The sequence below is a fragment of the Vidua chalybeata genome, chromosome 18, assembly GCF_026979565.1.
Source record: "Vidua chalybeata isolate OUT-0048 chromosome 18, bVidCha1 merged haplotype, whole genome shotgun sequence".
Lineage (NCBI taxonomy): Eukaryota > Metazoa > Chordata > Aves > Passeriformes > Viduidae > Vidua > Vidua chalybeata.
Window position 1 is genome coordinate 4131931 of NC_071547.1, and position 13163 is coordinate 4145093.

At 56.4% G+C, this 13163-nt stretch overlaps 1 protein-coding gene across 3 annotated transcripts; it reads right to left on the reverse strand.

Annotated features, from left to right (window-relative positions):
- Positions 1-270: 270 nt before the first annotated feature.
- CMKLR1 (chemerin chemokine-like receptor 1) lies at positions 271-8939 on the reverse strand. 3 transcript variants are annotated; one of them, XM_053959805.1, is made up of 3 exons: positions 8744-8939; positions 1901-1991; positions 271-1438 (listed from the first exon to the last, which is right to left on the reverse strand). In XM_053959805.1, the coding sequence occupies exon 3, from the start codon at positions 1360-1362 to the stop codon at positions 274-276; it is 1089 nt and encodes a 362-aa protein (XP_053815780.1). In that variant the 5' UTR covers positions 1363-1438; positions 1901-1991; positions 8744-8939; the 3' UTR covers positions 271-273. The 3 variants fall into 3 exon arrangements, with proteins under 3 accessions (XP_053815780.1, XP_053815778.1, XP_053815779.1); XM_053959803.1 differs by having other exon boundaries at positions 271-1441; XM_053959804.1 differs by lacking the exon at positions 8744-8939 and adding an exon at positions 7140-7352 and having other exon boundaries at positions 271-1441.
- Positions 8940-13163: the final 4224 nt, after the last annotated feature.

The window sequence follows — 13163 nt, forward strand, 5'->3', positions numbered from 1 at the left end:
AGCCCTTCCCGGGTCAGGCAATGCAATTTGGATGGGAACGCCCAAAAAATGTTTTCTTAGATTGGCACAAGGATTTTTGCAATCCCACACGGGATCAAGGGTGGTTGTGTCTTCTCCATACCTTGGGGGTCTCCATCCCCTGCCAGCCCCCAGGCAGCAACACCAGTCAAAAATGGGCTGTAGGACAGTGCTGGACAACGCCTGACCCACACCAGGGCCGGTCACTGTCACAGTGCCAGCACCAAGGGATTCTGTCCCTCCTGCAGGCTGAGTTTAGACAACCGTTGTCTCTTTCTCAGTCATGGAGGAGACCTTGGAGAAGCTCCTGTGCACGATGCTGGAGTGTCCTGTCTCCTCGCTGAGGGCGTTCACCAGCCTGGAAAGGAGGGTCACCTTGAACTTCTTGAAGTCCTGGCCCATGAAGACGTAGAGGACGGGGTTCATGCAGCTGTTGGAGGCTGCCAGAGCCGTGGTGAGCGGGATGAAGATCTCAAACACAGACCGGGGCACTGTGTCGGGCACCGTCTCCAGCAGGTTCAGCAGGTGGTAGGGACTCCAGCAGAGGAAGAAGGTGACGATGATGGTGACAATGATCTTGAAGGGCTTCTTGGACTTTGCCAGGCGGTTCCGGCGCAGGTTGAAGACGATGGCGACGTAGCAGAAGGTGATGATGGTGATGGGGAGGATGTACCCGGCCAGGAACCTGGTGATGTTCACGGTGCGGTGCCTCATCAGAGACAGCCCTTTGTAGGATTTATTCCAGGAGAGGGAGAAGTTGCTGAAACAAATCACGGAGTTGCGGATCTGCATCGTGTCCCGGAAGACGAGCGAGGGGCAGCTCATGACGATGCCCACGGTCCAGATGATCACGCAAACCCCGTAGGCCAGGTTGGTGGAGCGGTGGTTCTGCGACCACACCGGGAACACCACGGACACGTAGCGGTCGAAGCTGATGGTGGTGAGCAGCAGGACGCTCGTGTACATGTTGAGGATGAGGAGGAAGGAGTTCAGCTTGCACATGACCGTGCCGAAGATCCAGTGGTAGCTCATGGCCGTGTAGGCAATGTTGATGGGCAGGAAGATGTTGAAGAGGAAGTCGGCCACGGCCAGGTTGAGAAACCAGACGGCGTTGACCGACTTCTTCATCTTCAGGGTGATGATGGCGATAACGAGGCCGTTGCCCAGGATGCCCAGCACGCAGGACACGCTGTAGATGATGACCGACAGGATCCTGGTGATGTCCTTGGGGTCGTGGGCCGGCTCTGCCCGCGCGCTGCCCGTGTCCTCGAAGGAGTAGTCCGGGTAGTCGCTGTAGTTGTTATTGAGGCCATCCAGGTAATCGGACTGGTTGGGAAACGCCATCGTCCGTGGGAAGGGCGGCCGATCCGTGTGATCCCGGGGATCTGGGACGCTGGGATCTGCAGCCAGGGATTTTCCCCTGCTGAGCAAACACGTGGTGTTAATCGCAGTGAGGAGAGCGGGAGGGACAAGGGCCCTCAACATGTGTGGGAACTGGGGACAGGGAGAGAAGGGACAAACACGCAGGAATGGGGGATCCCATGAGAACCCCACTGGTCCCGAACAAGATGCTCCCGCAGCTCCTCCCTCATTTCCACCCCCATCCATGAGACATCAGGACGTGATTCAGTCCCTCAGCTCCACCAGGATGTGGCTGCAGCCTCATCCTGCAGAAAACCTTGATTACCCGCCTACTTCCAGGGGGAAAACCGGGATAATGCTCATTAACAGCTCATCAACAGCTCTGACTTTCCAATCTGCAACATATTATGGTATTATGGCTCCTGTCTTTTTTTTTTTTTTTTTTTTTTTGTACTGGATTGGACTGAAAACCCCAAGGGAAGCTCCCCACACACCCCAGTGACACCAGGCACCCTCTCACCTCTCTCCTCTCTGTCGGGATGGGGGACAGGTGACACTTCAGCGTCCCAGGGCACAACGGCAGCTCCCTCCACACCGGCCTAAGGCATGAGCTGTAACATTAAAGCCAGGATCAAAGAAAGGCCACTCACCCCCGGATGTGGGGTTAAGGGAGGAAACCCAATCAGGGTGTGGCAACAATTAACCCTGTGCAGCCTCCCTCGGGGGACTGTGCTGGCCTGGGGACCCTCCTCACCTTCCATCTGGGGAAGGTGGGATCCTGCCATGATCCCAGCAGTTTTTGGGATAACCCAGGACAGAAATCCCGTCCTGTGCTCTCTGTACAAGCACCCAACACGAGCAGCATCCTCAGGTGCACACAGAGAACCAAACAACCAACCACAGGTTACTGACAATTAAATAAATAATTCAGGGTATAAACGAGGTGCACATTATCTGCATGATCTGTTTTATATCCTGCATTCTCACAGGGTTGTTTTCCTGATTTAAGTGATGCCCTGTATGTTTAAATATGTTAATTTTGGTAAACCAACAGCATCACCTGCCATTGTCAGACTCCGGGCTCCAGAGCCTGGACTGAGGGGGCTCGACCTCTCCCCTGTAAGAATCCAGGATATAAACCCCCCTACCTGGGGCAGGAGGGTTAAAACCAAAATCCAAAGCCTGACCGAGAAGCACGGAGCATCCCACGCCGACGTGTCCTCACAGGAGGGATGTGGGGACGCCCAAGGACCCTCCCTGTTCCCGAGGCGTTTCACCCCAAAGGTCCCCCAGCGTCGCCCTCCCACCAGCCCTGCTTTGAAATTCCCATGGTGTTTGTGTTGGAAGCTATTGTTTCTCCCTGGGCTTTTCCTGCTGTTCCTTCCTGCCATTGCTGCTGCAGAGTCCCCGGCCAGGGGTGAAATCCCACCCTGTCACCTCCCCCTGGCCGAGCTCCGGGGGACGATAAGCGGCCAGAACAAATGAGGTCTGAGTGCAAAGTTTGGGAATGAGCTGGAGCTGGGGAGAGACCTTGTCCCAGGAAAACCTCCATGGCCAAAGAGATGAATTAAAGTCAATGATCCGGTGGAAGGAACAGAATCAGCAGAACTGACTCTCCCAGCGATGTTAATGTTGATTAATGAAGGTTTTTTTGTGGAACAGGGATTTCAGGTCATCCCCTTCGCAAAGGCAGAGCCCCAGAAATGTGGGGGAGCCCAGAACCCCATGTCCATCCCACCCCACCCCATTGCCTCATATCCCATCCCACTTCATTGCCTCCCATCGCACCACACCCCATTGCATCATATCCCATCCCATCCCATCTCACCCCATCCCATCCCATCCCATCATCCAGAGAGCCCCAAAGCTCCCTGGACCTGCTCCACAACCACCTTTTCCACTGTGGTGTCATCCATGGGGCAAGTGAGACACTCCCACCCCTCAACCTGACCCCACATTCAGCCCCTGCTCCAGAGGGACAGGAGAAAGTCCCACTCCTCTTCCCACTGTGTCCAATTCCATGTTTTTAATGTAAAATCTGCCCTTTAGTATTATTTTTAATTGCTGGGCCTGATGATTTTCAGCTCATTACAAAACTCATTTTATTGGATTATTTATCTGAATTCTCTGTTAATTTTGCTCTGCCAGGTTGGTCTCTGCTCCCAGCTGAGCTGAGGATAGCAGAGAGCAATGGGAACACCAGGACTCTGCTTCCCTGTGGGATTTGGCAGAGAATGGGTTTGTTTCCAGGGCTCATGAGGAGCAATCCCAAACTCCACAGGAGCAGCAGGCCAATCCCACCGTGAACATTCCAGATGGGCAGGATGGGCACCAGGAGCCCAGACCTGCTGGAAAATCATCCAGCAAACTCCCACCTGCCTCTCCAAAATTCTCCCAAAAATGGTGAGTCTCAGGGGCAGCTGCATGAAACCTCCTCATTCCTCATAGCAAAAAAACTCCAAAGTCTGGGAGGAAAAAAAAAAAAAAAAAAAAAAAAAGCCACATAATACTAAGAGTGTTTCATTGCTCCTCTCCAGGCTGAAAATTCCCTGCTCAAGCCAAAACCACTGTTCTCCCTTCAATCTATTAATCTTTGTCCTCCTACCTCGACAAAAATGAGCAGAGGATTTACCCAAAATAGCCTTTTCTCCGTCATTCCCGCAGCTGTGTTTGTCTTGGTACCCAGGGAAGGCCGGGTGGGATCCCCGACGGGCGGCTCGAGCACCGGCAGCATCCCGGCACATACCGGGGGAGGATGAGGTCAGGGATGTTGTTCTTGGGAAGGCAACAGGAAACCGAGAGAACAGCAGAAAATGTTCAAATCCAGCTTTTCTGGGCGAAAAAACTCTGCCCTGGCCAAGGCAGACGGGCGGGGGACGGATGTGAGCGGGGAAAAGCGGCGGGATCCGCGTCCCGGGGACTCGGGGAGGGCAGGGGATGCTCGGGCCCCTGGCAGCGGATCCCAGCGGGCAGGGCGGTGCCAGAGCCCTGCTCCAGGAGTTTATAGGGATGGGCAGGCTGCCAGCACCGCCTCCTGCCCGCCCAGCGCCCGCCGGCCAGGCTTGTACTGGAGGCACTGGGACAGGTTGAGGAGAACTGATAGAACCTAATCAAATCAAATCAAATCAAATTAAATCAAACCAGCAGAGCAGCTTTTGAGTACATCAGATCCTGCCTGAGCTGTCAAAGTGCATCACGCTTTGATGTACATCACGAAATGAATCCGTCTGGGACCTGCCAGGGCTGGCTCTGCAGCACTGGGGAAACTGAGGGAGCCCTTGGGTGGGTGCTTGTCCCCCCTAGAAAATGCGTGTCCCCGCACGGGACACCCCGGACAGGACAAACCAACCCCCCGGGAACAGCCGGGTCCGTGCCCGCCCTGCTGCCGCCTCCTCCCCGGCAGCTGCTCTGCCTTTCCTTCCTTGGAGCACTTCCCTCTCCTCTTCCCACCGGCGGTTTCCGAGCTCCCAGCGCACCCCAAACCCCAACCCGCTTCCTCCGGGCGTGGGAGGCGCGGGCAGCTCCGGCACAGCTTCCCGGGAGAGGGAAACTGCCGGCAGATGTTTGGAGCTCAGCTTTGGGAAGGGCTCGGGGTAAAACGGGATCTCCACATCCCTCTGGACCTGCTCAGACCCCACCGAGCGCTGCCACAGTCCCGGGTGTCCCTGGAGGGCAGGGATGTCCCTGGGGACATGTGGCAGGTGCTGGTGCCAGTTCCGTGGGGGTTCACAGCTCTGGCTGAGCTTCAGTCCCACCCTGCGGGCTGGATCCCGAGCATCCCTAAGAATTCCATGGCCCAGGGAAGGCGGATGCAAACCCCATCCCAAGCTGGCACCCGAGGCCACCCCATCAACCCCTCTGGCACCCAGGTGATTCCAGCCCGGGGTTACACAGGAAGGACATCCCTGCAGGGATCCAGCTCCCAGGAATCTCAGGGAGGAAGGCACCAAATGGGAAAGCAGATCTGGGTACCCAGCTCCAATTCCCATTTATTTTGGCAGGTGATTGCCATGGCAGCAGATGCCACAGGGATGAGGCTGCTCAGCACCCCACTCCCCACCGGGACACCCGGGATGAAGCCCCATCCCTCCATGGTGTAAATCGACCATCAAGAGGGGGTTCAGACCTCCAAACCCCAAACTCCAACCAGCCCAAAAGCTGCTCCTGGCTGTGATTCCGGCCCTGCCACCACCCCTGACCCCTCTGTCCTGCTCCAGCAGGCTGGGAAGGGCACAGGGATGTGGGATGCCATGGGAGCAGCAGGCTGAGAATGAGCTCCTGCCAGCGAGGATCCGGGCTGGAAATTCTCCCAAACCTCCCCCAGCACCTGGAGACCCCCAGGGCAAAGGGAGGAGGCACAGCCACGGGGGAAACTGAGGCACAGAGCTCTGCTCCAAGGGCAGTGGGAAGCTTAATCCCTACCTGCAACCACTCAGACACATCCCAGTTCTTCTCCATCACAGATCCGGGACCCCCACACCCGGCAGCCTCCAGCATCCCCAGCCCCTCCCTGCATCCCTGAGGCTGCACCCCGCCCATGTGAACGGCACAGGGAAAAGGGAATAGCTGGAAAAGGCAGCCTTAAAAAAGCTGCTGTGCCCAGGGTGGGACAGAAAAACATGAGTCAGTGTTTATCTGGGCAGAGCCGGCCGGGCTGAGCAGGACGGGTCGGGCTAGGACGGGATGGATCCCACAGATCCTCCTGGCCACAGTGTGGGGTCACCCCCATGGGGAAAGCGCCCCAATCCTGCCAGAAAAAGGGGTTTAATCTCAAAATTTCGGTCATGAAAGGCCCCTCCCAGGGTGAAACTCCAGCAGAGGAATCTGGCCTTCCCTGGCATCAAGTGTCGAAAGAGCCACCCCGTTCATAAAATCCCAGCTTTTTGCTCCATCCATTCTGCTCTTTGGAAGGTTTGAGGATTAAAGGGGAAAAATTTGGGCGTTTGCACCTACACAGGCAAAGATTTCCTTCAAAAGGGCAGTTTGTACTTCTGAGCTGCTTAAAATGACTCGGCTTCCAAGATAATAAAAGTTCTTTCATCTGCTTTAGTCTCTCCTAATAATCCAAGGTTTTCTCCTGGCACTTCTCAGGCAATAAAAAGACAAAAAAACCCTCCCTTTTTCAGAGCATCCTCCCTGCTACACCCCAGCAGTTCAGTGATGCTGTCCCCAACCATGGCTTGGGCTTTGTCAGGGGACAAATCCTTGGGGACATCGCTCTGCATTTGGGGCGTACAAAGGGAAAGAAAACCAAGAAAACAGAAATAGGGCTGCGGGAGGGACGTGACCCCACAGGGGACGTGGCATGGCTGGGGACAGCAGGCTCAGCCCCCCCCTCGAGCGAGGAAGTCACCCCGGATCCGCGGGAGCATCCTCCCAGCTGTGCTCTGTGTCCCCAGCTGAATGCTGATCAGCACGGCAAAGAAAAGCCACCCTGTTCTCCCTGTCCCCTGCGAGGGGACACTGCCACACTGTCAGGACATCAACCCCCCCAAATTCGCTGCCAGCTCCTCTCCCTTCCGTGCTGTTTTCCCACCCCGCAGGCTGCAAAGCCCAGCTCCAAAAGAGGTTGGGGTTTTAGGGAAAATTAAGGGGTTTGGGGTGAAGGACAGTGGGGATCCCAGAGATCCCAAACCCACTGTATGACAATAGGAGAGCAAAAAACCTCAACTGGTTGCAAATCTCCAGCAAACCCTTCCTCCCAAATCCCTATAAAAAAATATAAATTAACAAATATATATAAATCCAGAGGTGTTTACCTGAGCTGGATAAATCCCCAAGGAATTTTCAGCATTTAGAGGCTGGATCAGACATCTCTGCTTCTCCTACAGCCCCGTTAGGGCTGGCATGGGAATGACCCTGGGCTTGTGGCTTTGGCATCCAGCTGGAGCTGACACGGATATTGCCGAGCTTTCTCATCCCGAGGAGAAGCACATGGGATGGGAGGATGAGGAAAATAAATGCAGCCCGTGGAACAAACCAGCTGCTGGCCTCAGCAGAGCTGGAAGGGGAAGGGGGAAGCTCTGGGGGAGGATGTTGAATTTGCGGAGTTTAGCCGGACACAGAAGGGGATGTGGCAGCAGTGACATGTCCCATCCACCACGGCTCCTGTGCTGCTCACAGTGGCTTGGGAATCTCCTGGGAGCCTTTGGGAAGGGTTTGGGTATCCCTCATTGTGAGCACAGCCAAAGGGTCCCCTCCACCCCGGCTGCCCCTCATCCCTGCTCCCCAGGGATTTGCACCCCAAATCTATGCCCTGCTCCTGGGATGCTCCTGGCTCACACACACAGCAGAGGGGGAACCCAAAGCCAGTCCTGGCGTGTAGGGACGAAGAGAAGCTGCTCATGAGTCCTGTCCATTCCCAGCTGTTCATCCCACAGTGCATTCTGTGTGGGGAAATCAGCCTGGCCTGGTGTGTACCCCCAAAGAGAGGGTCACCAGCCAAGGGCTGTCCCTAACCATCCTGACCTCAACCCTGTGCCTGCCAGGAGCTGGAAATTGCCAGTGGCATCCACAGTGCAGCTCAGCACCAGCTGAGCCTGGATGGACACAAATCCCTGCCCTGAGCCAGCATAGCTCATCCAGAGGGAGATGCAAAACACGTGGAGCAAAAGCTGCACCATGCTGTGAAAGAGCATCGCCTTCCACCAGAGCCCTCACCTGCTCTCCATCATCACGATCCATGAGTTTTCCAGCTCATGGTTTCAGCCACGCACAGGGAACAAATCCCAGTTCCCTCAGAGCTGGAAAAGCATCACCCAAGTGTGACCAGGGGACAGGGGGTGATGCCAGCAGGGAGTGGTGGCAGGTGGGAGGGAGCTAAAGGCCACCATGTCCCATGACGTGGGGACATTGACCCCGTCCCACGCGGAGGAGCTCCCGTGAGAGCCAAAAAAAGAGGAATTGGAGGCACTGCCAGCTTTGCACAACTCTGTGTCGCAACATTCCTGAGCTGAATCAGGGCTAGAAAAATGCTGATGTGCCGGTTCGTGGGGCTGCTGCGGGGAAAGGAGAAGCCCCAGAAAGCCCTGAAGTGTGAAGCAGGCAGGGATGTGCCAATCCCCCTGTGGAGCCAGGCTGGGGACTCGTGACCGGCTCCCCGGTGTCCCTCTCTCCCAGGACCCCCGGGATGGGGTGGGACCTCCGGGATATTCCACACTTGTGGCACCTGTGGCAGGTCCCCAGCAGGGTGCAGAGGAGCGGTGCCCCAGGACAGTGGGAAATGCAGCCCAAAATTATAAAAACCATGAGAAACACAGACCCGGCTGGGGAGCAGCACAGGCTGGATCTGCCCCATCGCTCTGCCGCCCCATCCTGCCCCATCTGCTCCCCCAGCGTCCCCCACCAAGTGACCTTTCCATACCTCGCGCGGTGCCAACGCTGTCCTGCTGCCCGAGTTGGGCAGGACGAGCTTGGGGTGCCCTGGGTGCCAGCGGGATCCCATTCCCAGGCGGATCCCGGCGTGCCGGGACAGACACAGGCACGGTGCCGCTCCCCGCCGGTTTTAAGGGAGCTGGGAGGGAGTTGCATCCATCACCAAGGTTTTCTTGGCAGCTCGATGCTCGGCGAGCAACAGCTGGGAGAGGGTGTGACGCCGGGAGCTGGGAACGCCGGCCTGGATCACAACCCAGCGTGAGGAAGCAACAAGCTGCTTCCCGAGGGGCCTCCTTTCCTGTGCCGCCCCCCGGGCCAGAACACAGCGTCCCACGGAGGGATAACGGAGCGCAGAGCGCTCCGCAGGGATGCTGCTCCAGCCGGGAGCCCAAGGGGAGGCAGGTGGCTGCCAGCCCCCGCCGCGGTGCTGTCCCCACCCTGGGTCAACCGCTGTCCTCTGCTCCCCCCACCGCCCCCAACTCCTTCCAAGACATTGAGTCACTTCCCTTCAGGCAAATCTGGCTCCCAAACGCCGTTCCTGCTGCTCAGGGGCTGCTTTTCCCGATGGATTTCATTAGCACCAGGATGCTGCAGATGCTTCCAGGCAGCCCCCCCAGCCCGCAGAGGCTCTGTGGTGGCAGCTCTGTCACCCCAGCCCCTTTAACACCTGCAAGAAAAGTTATCTGGGGGCCACAGAGGGGCTGGGAGAAGCTCCAGCGTCCCCCGGGTAGGAGGGATGGGAAAGGCTGGATGCAGGGATGGGGTTCAAGGGAATAAACAAGGGGTTTTTGGGGCAGCCCCCCAGCTTGGGAGCACTGAGCAGTGCAGCCTCCACCCACACAGAGCAGGAGGTTTGGATAACCCCAGGCTTGATGTGGCACCGGGAAAATTCCTTCCTTCCCCACGCAGCTCCCGCGCTCCCAAGCCTCAGCCATCCCAGTCCCAGCATCCATCCCAGTCCCAGCATCCATCCCAGCGGGATAAGAGCCAGTGCAGGGGTTGGGAGCAAAGGCAGCACAAGGAAACACAAGAACATTTGGCAGTGATGCCCCCTCACCCTCCTCCAGCCTGGAAAAGGAGCAGGATTTGCCCCACTGGGACACCCCAGAACCAGCTCCAGCAACACTGCCCTGGGTTTGCCACCAGCCATTCCGTCCCTCTCCCCAGCAGAAAGGAAGTTCATCTACCAGAGGATACTAATTAAGGCTAATTAATTACCCTCAGCTGTAAAGACCGGGCAAAAAACATCCTGAATCCAGCCAGAAGGGAGAAAACCAACTGCAGACTGATGGGATTTCCTTTTGTGTGTCCAGAGTCCAGGTGTGCCACCAAGAGATGCTCAGCCCCGGCAGCTCTGGGTGGCACCAGCTGGGACCTGGTGAGGGTCTTCGGGCTTCCCAAAACCACCCCAGGGCCTGCTGGGGCTGGGAATGCTCGGCCATGGATGCTCCTGTACGTGGCCTTGCTAAGGCCTGACCCCTGGACGTCGAGCAATGACCGAAATCCCAGCAGCTCCGAGGGCTCCAAGGCAAGACCCGGCACAATCCCAGTGTTCCCAGCAAGGCCGAGCTCTGCAGCCCCCCAGAACCAACCCATCCCTTGGCACTGCCTCCTTTCCCAGGCACCTGCCACGTCCCCACGTCCAGGCAGGATGCAGGATCCTGGGCTCACACTGATCCCTGTGTTTAGCAGGATGAAAGGAAAACACGCTGACTCGGGCTATGATTTCCCATCCCGAGCGTTTGCGGGTTGGGGTTTCCCTCCGGGGCACTCGGCATCGCCTGCTCAGCAAAGCCCTGCCGGCAGCAGCGCCTGCGGAAGGACAAATCCCCGTTCCCAGGGCTGGTGCTGGAGCAGGATCCGTGCAGGAGCAGCCGCCGGGAACGGCAATTCCAGGCGCCGCGGCCGGCGCAGCCTTTGGCAGTTGTCGTGTCCTTGGCAAACGCCGAGTGCCACCCACACCGAGCAAAGCAATTAAAGCTCTAAATTGATTTGGGCTAATTAAACGCCCTGGAGCAGCTCCCTGCCGAGCCAGGATACACGGACGGAGCCGGGATGCGCGGATGGGGCCGGGATGCGCGGCCGGAGCCCGGCAGGTCTGACCCCTCCAGGGTCTCGCCCTTCTTCCCTCCCACACAGGAGCTGGGAACCCGCCCGACTCATCCCGAAACAATGTGGCAGTCAATGGGGAAGAAGTTGGAGGAAGTTTTCCCTCTCCGGGGGAGCTTTCTCCGGCATCCAGCAGCACTTTCCCTCGCCCCGGGCAGAGCCGTAGGGATAAATGGGAGTGGCTGGAAAAGGAGCTGGGCTCAGCTGCGAGGACAGGACAGGAGGCTCCCGCTGCATATCCCAGCTCCAGATCCCGGGGTTTAGAGCTGGGTTTATGCCCAGGGATAACTCTGCCCTGCCTTTCCCACAGGGAGCTCATCCCTGGCTCCACACCCGCTGCGGTCCGACCTCCGGATCCCGTCACTGCCTCCCGATCCAAGTGCAAACTCCCTGCCCAAATAAAGAAGCCACAGACAGGATGTCCAAGAGACGGCTCCCGTTCCCTTTTTTTCGCTGATTTGATACAACCACGGGAAAAAAAAAAAAAAACAAAAAAAAAAACCCAGTCCCAACCTTGTGCAACTCGAGCTTATAAATAGCCCCAGAAACACAGCGGGGCTGGGACAGGGTGGCCAAACCCCGCTGTGCTCCTAAGGCTGGCACAGTATCCCACTGCATCCCATCCCTGGGATGGGCAGCTCAGGGATCTCCACATGGTTCAGCCCCCAAACACCCTCGCAGAGCCTCTGTTTGCCTCCAGTCTCGCATCATTCCCCCCATTTTTCCATGTGCTTCCCTCAGAGCTGTGCCAGGGGCTGGATCTGGGCCAGGGGACAATTCCAAGTTCTCGGCTCCCAAACCCCACCCTTGGCAGAGGAGGATTGATGGGAACATTCCCAGGGCACAGCTGGGAATCCCATGTTCCATGGATTCCCCCATCTGTGGCATCACCCACCCCCTCCCATCCCCATCCTGCTCCCCAGGAGTGATGGAAGTGACACATCCGGAGATTTCTCCATGATTTCCAGTTCCTGCTGGAGCTGTCAAAGGCAGGGATGAGGAACTGCCAGGCATGGACATTTTGTTGTTGCCTTGGAGCTCCTGAGCAGGTGACAGACAGGATGTCTGAGGGATTTATGAGCAGAGGTGGCATCAAATCCTGGAGTGGTTGGGTTTGGAAAAACCTTGAACTCATCCCATTCCATTACCTGCCATGGGCAGTGACATCTTCCACAGACCAGGTTGCTCCAAGCCCCCTCCAAACTGGCCTTGGAATAAGAAATTCCATTAAAAAAATAAGAAATTCCATTAAAATGCCTACAGGGCTCCAGGTTTGGATGCTGCACATCCCACTGGAAAACGGGAGATGCTGACAGGATTCAATTCCTTGTGCTGGGAACTGCTGGAGCTGAATTCAGGCTCATCTTTCACCCTGAACTCCTTCAGCATCATCCTAAAATCCTCTGGATGTGCTTTTCCTGGTGCTGGTATGCCGAGTGAAGACACCAAATATGGATAGAGGGGAGTATTCCTGAAATCTCCCAGCCAAAAAGTCAGTGGGATCTGGCTGATAGAACCCCTCAGGAAACTCTCAATCCTTTAAGGCACCAGCTGGATTTGTCTTAATGACTTAATAACAATAGATTCCTTCAAATTCCCAAACATCCATAAGGAAACCTGCTTCATTTATGGTTTTTTTAAATTAATAAACCCAGTTTTCCTTGCAATCAACATCTGGGAACTCACCATTCCATGGAGCAGAGCTTTGCAGGGACACGTATTTTTGAAGCTGACTTTGCCAATGGACCCATCCTGCTTCCCATCACTGGGATGGGCCCAGGAACTGCCCAGCTCTGGGCTGGGAAGCAGCTCCTTGCGGGAAGGTTCAACATTCCTGCCAGCCCTGAGCAATCCATGCCTTTTTCGGGGTTTTTTTGGCTGGGGGGTGGCCTTGGTGCGGGTTCCCTAGGCTTCAATTGCCCTGGAATTTGTAAAAATAACAGCAAAATATGTTTTATTCCTGAGCCTTTGCCAGGCTGGGATTATTGCTGAAATGAGGGAGTTGCTTGGTGGTGCCAGGGAGATGTGGGGGTACCCGTGCCCTCATTGGGGTTCCCAACAGCATCTTCCTTGGATGGATCTGGGTCACTGATCCCAATATCCAGAGCTCAGCCCCATGCTGGATACAACCCTTTGCCACACAGGAGCCCAGTCCCAAAATCCAGCTGTTATCTCAGAATTATTTAAATAGATCCAGAAATGTAGGGATCCATCCAGAGGGTGCTGTTGATGGAAGCCAGATCCACTAACACCAATGAATTCCTGATTTTTACTCCCTAAACAGTGCAGAGGGAATCCCT